At 45.1% G+C, this 16,929-nt stretch overlaps 1 protein-coding gene across 1 annotated transcript; it reads left to right on the top strand.

Annotated features, from left to right (window-relative positions):
- The first annotated feature begins 5,434 nt into the window (after positions 1 to 5,434).
- On the top strand, positions 5,435 to 16,881 carry gart (phosphoribosylglycinamide formyltransferase). The gene is made up of 22 exons (XM_028980595.1): positions 5,435 to 5,619; positions 6,382 to 6,531; positions 6,829 to 6,924; positions 7,953 to 8,127; positions 8,198 to 8,309; positions 8,383 to 8,451; positions 8,764 to 8,889; positions 8,983 to 9,070; positions 9,144 to 9,229; positions 11,408 to 11,576; positions 11,687 to 11,921; positions 12,395 to 12,489; positions 12,872 to 12,981; positions 13,056 to 13,254; positions 13,327 to 13,578; positions 13,757 to 13,909; positions 14,143 to 14,346; positions 14,464 to 14,616; positions 15,189 to 15,319; positions 15,833 to 15,974; positions 16,235 to 16,350; positions 16,434 to 16,881. Exons 2-22 carry the CDS (start codon positions 6,387 to 6,389, stop codon positions 16,620 to 16,622), a joined length of 3,045 nt encoding a protein of 1,014 aa, XP_028836428.1. The 5' UTR covers positions 5,435 to 5,619; positions 6,382 to 6,386; the 3' UTR covers positions 16,623 to 16,881.
- Positions 16,882 to 16,929: the final 48 nt, after the last annotated feature.

Below are 16,929 nucleotides of genomic sequence, written 5' to 3'. Positions count from 1 at the left end.
GGTGGTAGTAGCCTAGTGGTTAACACACTCACATATGAACCAGAAGACCCAGGTTCAAATCCCACTTACTACCATTGTGTCTCTGAGCAAGACACTTAACCCACTTAAGTGTCTCCAGGGGGGGACTGTCCCGGTAACTACTGATTGTAAGTCGCTCTGGGTACGGGCGTCTGATAAATGCTGTAAATGTAATATCTATTAATGCACTGGTCCATATTTCACAGCAGTATTATTTACTTACATACATGTATTATTCCACCTTATGTAGTCCAGTTTGCCTATGACATAAGGTCACTTTATGGCAGTACGTAACTTTGTTTAAATGTCACATGTAGAACGTTTCATTCTGTATAACACGTATGTATCCAAAATGACAGTAAAGCTCGACTTCAACGTTGAATTAGCTTAATGAAAAGAATCTAAGGAGCTTGTAAAGTGATCCTCAGAGGTGGACGTTTACTAATTATCCAGCTAACTACATTAGCTTCTATGCTAGCGGTGCATAGGGACCAGTGGTGGAATGTAACGAAGTATTTGTACTTCGTTACTGTACTTAAGTACATTTTTACGTATCTGTACTTTACTTGAGTATAAATAATTATGCATACTTTTTATTTTACTCCATTACATTTTGCGGCAATTATCTGTACTTTCTACAATTTATGCCGTTACTCATTACATTTTTCAAAAACAATTTCCTCAACATATTGCATGAAAAAATAGTTGCCTATCGCGTTCTGGCGTTGTTTGCCTTTTCCTACCAGTCAGGCTTTATTAGCTCCAATGATGGCAGAGTGCGCGTCAGTTTGCAGCACGAGCTGCTAGAGCGGATTGATTTCAAGAAGACGAGACACTCAACATGGACCCAGAGCCTGCATCAACTGATCGTGAACACAAGCCCTGCAGCTCCGAATCACAAAGAAATCCTTGGCCGTATTTAAGAAATGTATTTGAGTACAAAGGAGCAAATTTCTTGCGATTTCTTTGCGTCCCATGCCTGCCTCAACATAAAGAATTGTTGGTATTTAAAAACTCCCCTTTGAAAAAACATATAGAGGTAAGCTATGCTATGGTATGCTATACTTTTGGGTATGTTATGACATGTTACGATACTATTATCTAGTGAAATGTATGTTGACATACAGAAATAGTATAAATAGTAATCACACCAGTGTAGCTTCATTATTTTATTAACACGGTGGTAGGATAAAACTGGTTTATTATCTCAGAGAATATAGCTTAATGTCTTTGCTAGTATAATGTCCAGCTCAGTGTTGTGCCAGTTCACACTGAACTAGTTCACATTCATTTTGAACCAAGTTCACAGCTCAAAAAATGAACTAGTTCACGTTCGTTCTTTAGTTTTTTTTTTCTTTTTTAACATTTTCAATACAATGTATCTTAATGGTATATTAGTGGGTAATACCTAGTAAATAACTTATCATCCACATAATTCTAAGGTACACACAGTATTGCAGAGTGCACGCACAATAAGCACACCAAACTTTCCAATACAAAAATACTGTATAATTGCTTGTAATTATTACGAGCAATGACATCAGTACAGGCATAAGTCAGTATATACAAAGCTTCTACAAAATGGCACACCCCAGATGTTGAGACAAACCATTGTGTGAATACTTTTACTTAAAAAATACTTGATGTAGCACTTCTATTTTTACTTGAGTACATATTTAGCAGGTTACTTGTACTTTTACTTAAGTACTAAGCTTCAGTACTTCCTCCACCACTGATAGGGACTAACTGGTTGTCATCATCAAAAAAACGGTTCATGTTCGTATATCGTGACTGAAGGAAATAAACAAAAAGGGCGAAACAGCCGGTAAATGAGACGGGGCTGTGGCTGCGACGCCAAATGGAAGAAATATGCGCCGCGAGCAACAGGGCGGTGGTAACCCCACTTACTACCGTCGTGTCCCGGAGCCAGACACTTAACCCTGAGTGTCTGCAGGGGGGACTGTCCCTGTAACTAATGACTGTCCTTCGCTCTGGATAAGGGCGTCTGATGAACGCTGTAAATGTAAATTCACCGCCGGTCGTTCGTGGATTCCTCGGTCGGACCGACTTCCAGTTACAAGTTTAACACATCGCGACGTGCGTAATTAAATGTAATATCGAACAAAGGCAAAAAGGCCGCGAACTATTTTCCTCACCTGAGCAGTGATGGACGAGCAAAACCGTCAACAGCACGACGACGCCGCCGCCTGTCATTTTTATTCACACGTTTGCCCTTGTGTGCGTTATAAAGCCCGTGTTGGTTCCCCCCTGCTTTCGCCGCTTGGTGAAAGTGAAAGCGAAACTTATATGAAGTGTTCCATATTTTTAGGGGCAGTGGTGGCCTAAGGAAGCGGCCCCGTGAGGTTGCCAGTTCGAATCCCGATCCGCCAAGGTGCCACTGAGGTGCCACTGAGCAAAGCACCGTCGCCACACACTGCTCCCCGGGCGCCTGTCATGGCTGCCCACTACTCACTCAGGGTGATGGGTTAAATGCAGAGGACAAATTTCACTGTGTGCACTGTGTGCTGTGCTGCTGTGTATCACATGTGACAATCACTTCACTTTTATTTTATATGGCTTGCACAGGGACGGTCTCTGCTGATCTGAGATCAGTGTATGAGCGTCGGCAGCAGTAGCCCCATGTCGGTCCTCACTTATCTGGGATCAGTATTGATGGGCGGTGCGTCACAAAAAAAATAGCAATGCAATACTGACATCTACTGGTCAGGATTTGCACCAACAGTGGGGGAGTACGCCCTCATTTATGGACATTCCTTTTTCATGAAAGGTCCACACATCCGATATAAAAATGACAAAACCACCTAAAGTGGAACCTTAAAGGTCCTCTATTATTAAAATGTATACTTTTTGCTTTTATATTGGTCTTAGTGAAAGACCAATACAACATTCCTGGTCGTGTACTGAAGGACTTTGCAGTGGAACTCACTGATGTCTTCACAGACATCTTTAACATCTCACTCTCCCAGGCTGTCGTCCCCACCTGCTACAAAGACACCACAATCATTCCGGTGCCAGAAAAGTCATCTCCTTCCTGCTTTAATGAGTGCTTTGAATGGCTAGTCATGAAGCACATTAAGTCTGTCCTTCCCCCCTCACTGGACCCCTTCCAGTTTGCATATCGACCCAACCGCTCAACCGATGATGCCATCTCCACTGCACTCCACTCAGCACTCACACATCTGGACAAAAAAGACTCATATGTCCGAATGCTGTTCATAGACTTCAGTTCAGCATTTAACACTATAATCCCACAACAGCTCACACAAAAACTGATCCAGCTGGGGCTCAACACCTCACTGTGTAACTGGCTGTTGGACTTCCTCACAGGAAGACCACAAGCGGTACGGGTTGGCAGTAGCACATCCAGCACCATCGTCCTTAACACGGGGGCTCCTCAGGGATGTGTGCTGAGCCCCCTTCTCTTCACTCTGCTGACCCATGACTGCACTCCGTCACGCTGCTCCAACCTCTTCATCAAGTTTGCGGATGCCACGACTGTGGTGGGACTCATTAATAACAGGGATGAGTCCAACTACAGAAGCGAGGTGAGCTGCCTGGCCACGTGGTGCGGAGACAACAGTCTCTCTCTGAATGTGGAGAAGACGAAAGAGATTGTTGTTGACTTCAGGAGAGGAAACACTCAGCATGCTCCTCTGACCATCAACGGTGCATCCGTGGAGAGAGTGAGCAGCACCAAGTTCCTGGGTGTGCACATTACTGAGGATCTCTCCTGGACAAATAACACCACTGCATTGGCCAAGAAAGCACAGCAGCGTCTCTACTTCCTCCGCAAACTTAGAAGAGCAAGAGCACCAGCCCCCATCATGTACACATTCTACCTGGGAACCATCGAGAGCATCCTGTCTAGCTGCATCACTGTGTGGTTTGGAGCCTGCAATGCGTCCTGCCAAAAAACTCTCCAACACATAGTCAGAGCAGCTGAGAGAATCATCGGTGTCCCTCTCCCCTCCCTCCAAGACATCTACAGCACACGCCTCACCAAGAAAGCCCTCGGCATAGCAGCTGATCCCACCCACCCAATGCAAACCTTCTTCAGCCTGCTGCCATCAGGGAGGAGACTGCGGAGTCTCCAGGCCAGGACCAGCAGACTGAAGGACAGCTTCACCCATCAGGCTGTCAGGAAACTCAACCCCCTCCCGGCTCTGCCCCCACTCCCCTCTTCTGCTCCACAAACTTTCTGAACCCTAACACACACAAACTGACCATGCACCAGTCACTCTGTGCAGCTTTGGTCTGCCAACTACCTCACTTGTCACTTTGTCACTTTAAACTTACCTCTGTTGCACTACATGGTTTTGCACTCTCCACCATGTGCCCTTATTTGTATATGGTGTTTTTAAAATTGTATATTGTGTTTTTTTAATTGTATTTATACCTTTGTATTCAATGTTACTGTTTTGTGTTTAATGTTACTTGTATGGGTCTGAGAGTAACGTAATTTCAATTCTCTGCATGTCCTGTACATGTGGCAGAATTGACAATAAAGCTGACTTTGACTTTGACTAGTGTACCCTAATAGTGCATCTGAAGTCTCTTTCTGAAATTCAGCCTTGGTGCAGAAATACAGCCACATTTAGCCAGTCCGACAATGAGATGTCCAGTTTCGGTGTCTGTAGCTTTAAATGCAAACGAGGAGGAGAGAGCTGGGATGTAAATGTAATATAAATGGGACGAGGTGTATTTCAAACATAAAAAAAAAAAAATAAAATTGGGTTTTTCTGGTTCTTCAGAGTGTTGCGTGATGGAACTAAAAAACACATTTGTGCTCATTTTCACATCCAATCATGTTTCGCACGTTTTCAATCCATGACGGTAGTTGAAGTTTTAGGGGAGGTGTGGCAAGTTCTCTGAGCGGACAAAGCATTAGAAACGGGGGTAACCTTTCGCATTATGACGTCATAATGGGACCGTCTGAGATGCAGCTCTTTGAACGGTGAAGCAGAATGACCAAAGCACTCTTAACATCTGTCACCATTTCTAGCCACTGCAGGAACATAGAGAGTTTAGGGGAACTCGTATTAATGTTAAATAATCCCACAAAGTGAAAAATTCATTATAAGGGACCTTTAATTGACATGACAACATTTGCGCAAATTTGTCTATTCAATGTCTGCAGCACATACCATTAAAAACCGGTGCTTAGACAAAAACTACAATTCCCAGCATCCCACAGCGCGACACAGGGACTACATACAAGAAATTACATTCGACACAGATCGAAAAAAACAGTTTAAAATAATATTACTGATCAGGCCTGTTGTAATTTGTAATGAGTGTGCTTCCATGTCCTGTTGGGTTATTAATTTTATTTTTTTGTTACAGATTTACTCGCATGGTTGGTAGTGCGCGCGCCGCTGATTCGCCCCACGTGGTCTTTGCTTTGACGCGCCGCCAGCGTCCATCTCGTCCGAGGATCCGCGCACCGAGACTCTCCGCCACTTTCCCGCTGAGCGCCAGGCGACGGGCAGCAGCTGGGTGGACCGGCCTTTCAACGAGCTTGGGACGAGGCGGGCAGACGCGGAACTTTTTAAACACGTGCCGCCATTTCTCATCATATCTGTACGTAGTTATTTCGTGTCCTGTGATTTTTGAGTTATTGGAACGATAACTGGATGCCTCATTAAGAATCATGGAGGTGATGGTGGGGGAAGCAGGTTTAATGAACCTACTTTAAACTTTCTTGGCCGGAATATTAGTGGTGCATGCATGCATAGTGACTGAGTGAGACCGTGAAGTTCTTAATTGAGTTCGGTGTGTCAGTTGATGTTCTTGTTCTTCACAGCAGGGTCACGTGAGTCACATGAACGAGTTATTAACTCCGTTAATCAGACCCCATCAGTACCTCCACTGTGCGTCCTGTCAGCGAGATACAGATAACAGCCAAAAAGAAGAAGAAAAAAGAAACGGATTGTGTCCTGATCAATAGAGACCAAGGGGTTCAGTTCTGCTTGTGATTCGTGTGGTAGTCAGGGCTCTTCTCTCTCTCTGACGTCCGATTCAAACAACCCTTCGTCCTCTGATAATGAGAAGCCAGTGATTTGGTTGCTGTTCCACCCATGGGTGACAGTTGCGTCACATTAGCATTTGGTGGAGCGTTGCGGTAAAGGTCAGCCGTGCCCATGCACTGGGTGCCAAGAAGGTCAATTTTTACACGCGGTTACTCACATGGCCATCAAGGTACCGTCCAAGGTGATGGGTTCGATGCAGAGGACACGTTTCGTTGTGCTGCTGGGTTCCACTTCACTGGTTGCTTGGTGTCCCTGGAAGCCTTGTATCCGGAATAAGAGGTGAAGTTGAATGTGCTGCTTTTCATGTGCCCAGTGAGCATGGCAGAGCGGGTGCTGGTGGTGGGCAGTGGGGGCAGGGAACACGCCCTGGCCTGGAAACTGGCCCAGTCACCGGACGTCCAGCAGGTTCTTGTGGCTCCTGGAAATGCTGGGACGGCCAGTGGTGAGAAGATCAGTAACTCTGGTAAGAACATATGATTTAACTTCTATTTAGTAACATTTATCACTAGTGAAAACTACACACTAGCAGCATAAGACGTGACTTATTGTCTTTTGAGCACATCTGAACTGATATTGTACGTTTGTTTCATTGCAATACCATTCACGTCCGATCAGAAAAGGAACCTCTGAAGAAATACTAATAATAATCATCATCATCATCATAAAGTGGTCCAGAATCATATATATCATCATTACTGCCACTGTAAGTGTTCTTTATGTCGCAACTTGACCAGTTTCTGTTCTTTATCTCTGCTTGCAGGGGTATCTGTGAGTAATCATTCCATTCTAGCTCAGTACTGCAAGGACCACAATGTTGGGCTAGTTGTGGTAGGACCAGAGGTGCCTCTGGCTGCGGGTGAGCACCCCATTCCGTCCCACTTTCTCTCTTTTTCTCCCACAATAAGACACAGCATTTCCCATATCGATATATATATATATATATATTTTTTTTATTGTGAATGTTTCCGCTGATGCTGTCACTTTTAGACTGTCTGGTCTGAAACCCGACAGTTTATGAACGCACAAAGCAAGATAACAACATTAACAGGATAAGTGTAGACTTATTCACGTCCTTTTAAGTTCTAGAGGCAGTGAAATGTAAATGTTGTGAAACATCATGTCTTTACAATATTCAGCACGATGATTGGTTTCTACTCCTGTGCTCCCTGCGTGGCAGACACGCATGCCACCAGTAATCGTATAATCACCCGGCTCTAGTTAGATTGTAAGGTTCTTGGTGAAGGGAATTCTGGTTCACAGAAATCTCCTGCAGCAATTTTCAACAGGCATTGCAGCGGTCAGCCGATGCCCTGACAACCTGGAGGACCCAATGTTTACATGAGAGATACTTTTTTGTACTTTAAACATAATTCTACAGCACATCACTTGCTAGAGAGTGTAAAAAGCTGTCTGGAAGTATTTCGGAAATCAGATGAATGGGAAAATTATGTAATGAAGCGATGAATGCTTTTTTTTTTTCTTTTTTCTTTTTTTCATTTGGATCAAAAACATCAATATACCTTTATCTCATTTATTTGTTGATTTCTTAGTGTAGTGTGTTTGTTTATGTATATATCTAATATATATATATATATATATATATATATATATATATATATATATATATATATATATATATATATATATCCTTTATATATACATAAGTATATATATAAGTATCCTTTATTTATTCAAAAAAATAATTAAATACATTCACACGTTTGTTTCTTTCTTCCCCTGTAGTATCGAAAATAGTATTCGTATCGGTATAGAGTTTGAAATTTCAGTATTGTGACAAGCCTCGAAAGGAATGCGAAATAACAGACTTTTTGAAAAGCGATGGCACTTTCCTAGTGGAATATGCAGGATCTCCCTCCCCTGCAGGTATTGTGGACGACCTGACTGCAGCAGGGGTCCGTTGTTTCGGTCCTTCGGCGAAGGCGTCTCAATTGGAGGCCAGTAAGAGCTTTTCGAAGAGCTTCATGGAGCGCCATGGTATTCCCACAGCCCGCTGGGCCTCCTTCACAGACCCGCAGCAGGCCTGCAGTTTCATCGTGGGGTAAGGAGGCTGCAGTTAAGAATAATTGTTGAATTGTAATGGAATGTAATGGCTGTGCCTCCGGGTTCAGGGCCAACTTCCCGGCTCTGGTGGTGAAGGCAAGTGGCCTAGCTGCAGGTAAAGGTGTGATTGTTGCTCAGAACAAAGAGGAGGCCTGCAGAGCAGTGGAGGAGATCATGAAGGTACGGATCTCCTGCTGGCCTTGGTCCGTTTGTCAGTGGTGTGTGTGGATGTTGACACCCTGGTCTGTCTCAGGATAAAGCCTTTGGCTCTGCAGGGGAGACAGTGGTGGTGGAGGAGCTGCTGGAGGGCGAGGAAGTGTCTGTAAGTGAAAAATTTTATTCCAAATTGCATTGCTGGTATTGAGGGTTTTTTTTCTTATTCATTTCTATTTATTGCTTGGATGTAGAATAGATATTTCTGTGGGCGTGTAAATGCACAGTCCGGCAGCGAGTGGATAAATAATGAACATTCTGCTGGTGCTGTAATGCACAATGAATCATGTAAATGTGGCTTATGTGACCTTTCCACACTCTGTTAGCTCTCATGCATGATGGTGTTATGCATACATACGCCATGTTTATTATTCAAATGCTCGCGATCTTCACTTCTGTCTGTCTCTCTTTCTTTATGTAGTGTTTGTGTTTTACTGATGGCACCACGGTGGCAGCCATGCCTCCCGCCCAGGACCACAAACGCCTGCAAGATGGAGACCAGGGACCCAACACAGGAGGCATGGGTGCATATTGCCCCACACCACAGGTACACATACACACACACACCCTCAAAAGCAACCACAGGGAGCGTGAGGTTTATACCACAGCCCATAAATAACCCCTGTGTGTGTGTGTTCAGGTGTCTCGTGAGCTGTTAGATCAGATAAAGGACGCTGTTCTGCAGAAGACCGTGGATGGGATGAGAGAGGAGGGCACCCCGTATGTGGGTGAGTGTATGTGCTTCTTTAGGAAGGGTCATGGTGACGTTGCCAGGTAACCGATTCCGTTCTCCCTGCTCAGGTGTGCTGTATGCCGGGCTGATGCTGACTCCTCAGGGGCCTAAAGTGCTGGAGTTCAACTGCCGCTTTGGGGACCCTGAGTGCCAGGTGAGGTCAAGCGGGGTGTACCCTCTGACGACTCGCCTACTGCCCTAGAATAATTTTCAAAGCTTAGATCAGTTTCTTTCTGAAGTTCTTGAGAGCTGTGTCTACAATCAGCTATCACTTCATTTGTCTCAGAACAACGTCCTAGATCCCAACCAGTCTGGCTTCAGAGCAGGTCGTTCTACCGAGACTGCTCTTTCTGAGAAGCTACATGCGGCCAGATCTGCATAACTCTCATCTGTTCTTATTTTCCTCGGCCTCTCTCTGCAGCATTTTATAGTAATCCACAAGCCTCTCCTGTCTATTCTGAAGAGACTTGTATTTTGGGGCTTAGCATGGCAATGTTTTGTTTTCTACCTTGATGAGTGGTGACATGGAAGGGATTCGTGTTTGCTGCACACAAATTCTCCACTGGAATCCCTCAGGGCTCAGTACTTGGTCCTCTCCTATTCTCCAACTACACAAGATCAGTTGGTCAGATCATTTCCTCACATACGTTATCTTACCACTGCTACCTATCACAAAAATGAGTTTGATTTACTTTTCTCACTGTTATTCCAGTCATGATAAGTAGGCGAGACCACTTTAAAAAGGGTTGCTTCTGTCTGTGACAGCTGAGCAAGTCAAGATTCCATCTGTTGCTACTTGAACTTCAGTTCATGAGCAGTGAGAACAAACCACACAACAGGTTTGATATTCTTATGACCAGCTGATTATGGATCATGGCCTGGTGAATCGAAAGGGTCAACCGGTGATGTACAATGCACTCAAGGAATTATAGCATGAGTGCAAAATCGGCTCTAAAATTGCAGTGGTTTAGAGGGAAATGAAATGTACGGCGAAATAAGCGGGTTTAAAACATACAAACAAACAAATCACCTGACGACGGTGGACAAGAATTACATTTAATCAAACATGCGAAGCACTTTTACCAATCACCGAAACAAATTTACAAGCGGTGAGTCATGTGGAAAGGTACTATAGATCTGGTTTGGTCGAGCTAAGGCCAAGAATTACAGCTCTACCCCCTATCATTCTAAAAAAGAAAAAGACCAATATGGAATAATCAAGGCGAATGCAAACATTGAAAAATGAGATCTAATATCACTTCATTTCAATCTAAATGACACATTCAAAAGTGTATGCAACCTCAAATATCAAGGGTTTAAACTACTGATCACTACTGATTAGGGCTGCAACAACACATCGATTAAATCAATAAAAAATGATTGCTAAAAGAGTTGGCAACAAATTTCATAATTGACTTGTTGACTAGCGGAGGTAGAAAGAAGATACAAGGCCATGTAGGCTATAATTCGCCTGCATTTTAACACATGGTTTCATGCTAAAAACACGCGTATTTATGAAAAAAGCGCCACTTTGAATGGCGTTTCTGACGCCATTTGCCTGATTCAGCCAGTGGAACCAGACAACAAGCAGTGGTATGCAGGTTTTTTTTTTTAATACACGTGCCAAAACAGACAACGGGTGACACCTGGTCAGAGCTTTCACACTGTGTTTCACCAAGGGTGATGGTTAAAAGCAGAGGACACATTTCGTTGTGTTTCACAATGACAATCACTTCACTTCTTAACTCTGCATCCCTGCCACATCAACATAATCTGAGCGGCTGTTTTCTGCCTCTAAGAAAATACAGAGCCTGAGCCAGGAGCAGGTGGACATGCTCACATTGATGCATTGCAATGTAGAAAGGGAAAGAGTGTGTGTCATTGTGAGAGTTTGTGAGTGCGTTTGTCTGCAAATGTGTGTGCATCTGCAGTGTAGTGTAGAGAACAAGTTCTGACATGCAAACAAATCCTGTAAATTATATATATTTTTTTATTTATTGTTCTGGCAGCTCAGGAGGCACTTTATTTGTTTTAAAAGTCTATATATTTGGCAGATGTAAAGCATACATGTGTGTTTTTTGTGTTAGTCCATTTTTATTTATTTTATTTATTTTTGTTCTTGAATAAAGAGTCGGAAATTAATGCTTTTCTTTTTTTTAATTCCGATTCTCTGATTAATAATAATAATAAAAAAGAAAAAATTGACAGATTAATCGATTATTAAAATAATCGTTGGTAGCAGCCCTACTGCTGATATTTAGGTTGCCAACACAGCCTTAACCATCACCAGAGGGACAATGTAAAGCAAAGTTGCTCCCCTGACCTCACGCAGGTCCTCCTGCCGCTGCTGAAGAGCGATCTCTATGAGGTTCTGAAGAACACTCTACAGGGCAACTTGGCTGCCAGCGCCCCCGTGTGGTTGGAGGGCAGCGCTGCAGTGACTGTGGTCATGGCCAGTCCAGGCTACCCTGGGGCGTACAAGAAGGGGATCGAGGTCACAGGTACATCAGCAGAGTTTAGAGAGCATGAGCCACTCAGTTAATTTAAAATATGTTCATCTATTTCCATTTTAAGTACATATTTCTGTAATTTGCCTTTTTGTCTCCCTCAGGCCTGTCTCAGGTGCAGGACATGGGACTACAGGTGTTCCATGCTGGCACCGCCCTGAAGGAGGGAGGTGGTGTGGTTAGCAGTGGGGGGCGTGTGCTGACAGTCACTGCTGTGATGCCGGACCTGGAGAGTGCCCTGCATAAAGCCAATCAGGGCGTGGCTGTGGTTGGCTTCCCAGAGGCCGTCTACCGGCGAGACATTGGCCATCGCGCCATTGCTTTTCTCACACGCTCCAGGTGTGTGTTGCACCAAGCTTGAGAAAAGCACACACACACACACACATTATCTGGTGTGCCCATTTATATCCACGTAACGTGGTTTCATAAGAAAGTTCTGTTCTTGTAACTTGGTTTCCTGAGATTCTACTGAGGTACTAAATTGCCTTGATGTCTTTAATTTTGGGGTGGAATTTGTGACTGTCAGTAGTGGCAGAATTCCTGAAACACCAAATTCTTAAAGGAGAATTTTTTTTATTTGTTACATGCTTGATGTGCTTGTTGTCCGCCCAAAAGTTACTGCATTTTTTTTTTTTTTTTTTAGCTCTTTCCATGTAATCCAGGGTCTCACTGTTCATGTAAGATGTAATAAATGTTCTTCCACTTTAAGCCTGACTTATCCGGGGTCTCTTCTTTAGCCTGGCTTCTTCTAACCAAACATTGAACACCACATAGCCAGGACTTATGATTCAGAATACTTGTGTCTTGTGTAGAAGTCTGACCTATAAGGACAGCGGTGTGGACATCGCCGCAGGAAACAGACTGGTGGACATGATCAAACCTCTGGCCCAAGCCACCTCCCGGTCAGGTAGTGTCGTCTTCTCCACCAAAAATGTTCAGATCATGTTTTCCACAGCCAAACAGAATATATATTTTTTTATTAGTAGTAACAATAATGGTGGTGGCCTAGTGGTTAAGGAAGCGGCCCCGTAATCAGAAGGTTGCTCCGCCAAGGTGCCACTGAGCAAAGCACCGTCCCCACACACTGCTCCCCGGGTGCCTATCATGGCTGCCCACTGCTCACTCAGGGTGATGGGTTAAATGCAGAGGACAAATTTCACTGTGTAACACCGTGTGCTGTGCTGCTGTGTATCACAATGACAATCACTTGACTTTATTATTATTATTATTATTATTATTAGAGACTTGTTATCAGCAGCAAAATGTTTCTGCTTGTTCTTGACCACTAGGGTGCAACGCTGAGCTGGGAGGGTTTGCGGGACTCTTTGACCTGAAGGCGGCAGGTTTCGTCGACCCCGTCTTGGTTTCAGGGACAGACGGTGTGGGGACCAAACTGAAGGTACTGTAACATATACAGCGAGCCCACAGTGTACAGTTTAGGGTATTTAATCTGTTGCTGTGTGTATTTTGTAGATTGCACAGGCCTGCGGACAGCATGGAACTCTGGGCCAGGACCTGGTCGCAATGTGCGTTAATGACGTGTTGGCCCAGGGGGCGGAGCCTCTCTTTTTCCTGGATTACTTCTCCTGTGGCAGGCTGGATGTGGGCGTGGCCTCTGCTGTGATTGGTGGGATTGCAGAGGCCTGTAAAATGGCAGGCTGTGCTCTGATGGGTGAGTTACGGGACTGAGTGTGTACAGTGTTCGTACCTCTGCAAGTGAACCTCATTAATTGGGCATTTGCAGGCGGGGAGACTGCGGAGATGCCAGGCGTGTATGCTGAGGGCGAGTATGACCTGGCGGGGTTCTGCGTGGGGGCAGTGGAGCGGGGGTCGCTGCTGCCCAGACTGGGGGACATTGACGAGGGGGACCTGCTGATCGGTGTGGCCTCCTCTGGGGTCCACAGCAACGGCTTCAGCCTGGTCCGCAAGATCCTGGAGCGGTCGGGACTACAGCTCGGCTCTCCAGCTCCTTTTGGGACCCCCGGGCAGACTGTGGGTAAGCGATTGTCATAATTAATTAAGACTGATGCAAAAAATGGTGGAATAATGCACTGCTGCTCTATAGAAGCTGATTCAGTACGACTGTTATGGTACAAATGGCACATGGAAGTTGCCTCTAGTGGGTAATACGAACCAGAAGTCACAGGTTCATTCATTCATGTTCATTTCATTAGGCCAAGCGTTACTGACGCCCACCAAGATCTACAGCCGGCTCCTGCAGCCAATCATGCGCAGCGGAATGGTGAAAGCCTACGCCCACATCACCGGGGGCGGGCTGCTGGAAAACATTCCACGGGTTCTGCCCAAGGAGCTGGCAGTTGACCTGGGTGAGCTGAGATCGATGAAGTGCCAATCAAATGTCTGTACACGTTCCAAGGGCTGAGAGCCCACTTTTGGGTGAAATCTATATCAAATAAAAGCTCTCGATCAGATCTTTCTACTGATCAAAGGATATGAAGAAATTCTTAATAATTTTGAAAAACTTTAAATCAACTCACTTCGATTGTACAGCTTGTATAAACACATAGATGTGCTGATGAACGGTGTGTGCACCGTGTAGATGCCTCCCGCTGGCGCATCCCCCCCGTCTTCTCGTGGCTGCAGGCTGAGGGCGGTCTCAGCGAGGAGGAGATGGGCCGCACATTCAACCTGGGTCTGGGTGCAGTTCTGGTGGTTGGACCTCAGGATGCCCAGAGGGTCCTGCGGCAGCTGCAGGCTGAGGTGGAGGCCTGGATCGTTGGATCAATTTCTCACAAACAGACGGGTGGGTTGGGTTAATTACGTTAAATAACCTTTTTTTAAGTTGTTCATGCACCTTTGTTTGCACTATTTGCAGTTCATTTTAAATGTGTGCGGGTTTTTCTTTTTTTTTTGTTGCCAGGTGCAGAGCCAGTGTCTATCCGGAATCTCTCTGTCAGTCTGCGGGCGGGGCCAGAGGCGTGTCCAGACACCAGCACTCTCCCAAACGGAAACTCCCGGTCAAATCATAATGCTCGCAAGCGCACGAGAGTAGGCGTGCTCATCTCGGGAACAGGTATTAACCAAGCACAGAGTAAAGTCATCCTAGCCATATACAGTCCAGTATACAGAAATACAAAACAAACATACTGCAATACAACAAACTAATAGGACACAGAGTTAGGTATATGTATATGAGGTAGGCATAACAAAGAAAAACACTCTGTATATTTTATATGGGATAAATATAAAGAATTCCTGAGAATGAGGTTGTCCATAAAGCAGCAGAGCCAGTGTTTCATTAATAATTGAACATGAATTTAATAAAGCAGGTCTAATACTGCAATTTCCACCTTGATGTGAAACTGTGCAGAGGTGGTAGTAGCCTGTTGGGTAAGACACGACTATGAACCAGGAGACCCAGGTTCAAATCCCACTTAATACCGTTGTGTCGCTGAGCAAGACACTTAACCCTGAGTGTCTCCGGGGGGGGGGCTGTCCCTGTAACTACTGATTGTAAGTCACTCTGGATAACGGTGTAAATGAACCAGAAGATCCTGAAGTCCCAGGTCTAAACCTCCATGTCACTACTGATAAATGCTGTAAATGTAAACATGGACCAGGTGTGGACATGTGTTTATGTTGCAGGGACTAATCTGCAAGCCTTGATGGAACAAGCGAAGAAGCCATCGAGTGCGGCCGAGGTTGTGGTGGTGATCTCCAACCGGCCCGGGGTGCTGGGCCTGAAAAGAGCTTCTCTGGCTGGTATACAGACACGGGTGAGTGTCAGTGGTACACCGAGTGTGGAGAGTGTTCACCTCCTAGGTGGTGGAATGAAGTTCCACAAGATGCTCGAACAGCTGAGTTACTGAAGATCCAAAAACACAAGCTAAAAACATTCCTTTTGGGAAACATTCTTTATATTTTAAAAAGAAAAAAAAGGTTTGGTTCTGAGTTATTAAGATAATGGTATTTACAGAGCGAACCAAAGGCTTTCAATGAATGGGTGCTAGTAGCATAGTGGGTGACCAACTCACCTGTGAACCAGAAGACCACAAAGTCCCAGGTTCAAATCCCACTTACTACCATTGTGTCCCTGAGCAAGACACTTAACCCTGAGTGTCTCCGGGGGGGGAGGGGCACTGTCCCTGTCCCTGCTGATTGTAAGTCGCTCTGGATAAGGGTGTCTGATAAATCCTGTGTATAGTAAGTGTACAGTACATCATTTGATTATTTTGCGATATCGCCCCCCAGAAAATCTTTTTGTAATCTTTGATAACGCTGTCTGTCAGGTGGTTGACCACAAGCTATACGGCAGCCGAGCCGAGTTTGACGCAACGATAGACCAGGTTCTAGAGGAGTTTGGCGTGGAGGTGGTGTGTCTTGCTGGATTTATGAGGATCCTCACTGGGACATTTGTGAAGAAGTGGAATGGTAAATCTTTTGTATTATATTATTTGAAAATTAATATATTAATAAATCATAGCCAAATTGTGTGTTAGCTTCGTGGCCCTGACACCTCCAAGGTTGGGAGTTTGAATCTTGGCTCGAGCTGTGTGTGTGCAGATTTTGCATGCTCTCCCCCTATTGGCTTCAGGTTCTCCAATTTCCGCCCCCAGGCATGCACATTTGGTGACTAAATTGGTGTATGAGTGAGTGATGCAGATGTCCACTTTGCTTCTATGCGTTTGCAGGGAAACTGCTGAACATCCACCCATCTCTGCTGCCCTCCTTTAAGGGCGTGAACGCGCAGCGGCAGGCGCTGCTGGCGAAGGTGAAGATCACAGGCTGCACCGTGCACTTTGTGGCTGTAAGTAGTGGTGGAGCAACACCTGGTCCAGAATCGTAAATAAAACGTATTGGAAGCCAACATTTGCTACTGCGCGCCTGCAGGAGGAGGTGGACGCCGGAGCCATCGTCGTGCAAGAGGCGGTGCCCGTGCTGGCGGACGACACGGAGGAGAGCCTGGCGGAGCGCATCAAGGGGGCGGAGCACCGCGCCTTCCCAGCAGCCCTTGAGCTCGTGGCAAGTGGAGCCGTGAAGCTCGGTGACGATGGCCAGGTCACCTGGAATGCATCTTAGGGCGTTAAATGAATTGGTTTCTACTGAACCTCTCGCTCCATAACACTTCTCCGGGCCCTGCTGAGATGGTGGGTGTGAACGAAATGCACGATACATTCCAGAATGCTCCTGTAGTGGATGGTACGCATGTTGTGACCAAACACGTTCTAAATAAATAAATAGTGTTGCCTTATGATGAACTGTTATTAAAATTTGCACTTTTCTCCCATGGTCACTGATGTATTGTGTTTCTTAACGATGAATAAAATTGATGAAAGAATTTACAGCCCTGGTATTTTATCAGACCCAGCCTTCTCGTGCAGTAGGA

This window comes from Denticeps clupeoides, chromosome 5 (assembly GCF_900700375.1).
Source record: "Denticeps clupeoides chromosome 5, fDenClu1.1, whole genome shotgun sequence".
In the NCBI taxonomy this organism is placed as follows: Eukaryota; Metazoa; Chordata; class Actinopteri; order Clupeiformes; family Denticipitidae; genus Denticeps; species Denticeps clupeoides.
Note: the sequence above shows the minus strand (reverse complement) of the source record. Positions and strands in the feature narration are given on the sequence as shown.

Bases quoted from the DNA above. Each gene is read 5' to 3' on its own strand.
- gart (XM_028980595.1), top strand. From the start codon at position 6,387: ATGGCAGAGCGGGTGCTGGTGGTGGGCAGTGGGGGCAGGGAACACGCC. The intron at 8,128-8,197 runs GTAAGGAGGCTG...CTCCGGGTTCAG, and splicing joins GCCTGCAGTTTCATCGTGGG to GGCCAACTTCCCGGCTCTGG. The intron at 9,071-9,143 runs GTGAGTGTATGT...CTCCCTGCTCAG, and splicing joins GGAGGGCACCCCGTATGTGG to GTGTGCTGTATGCCGGGCTG.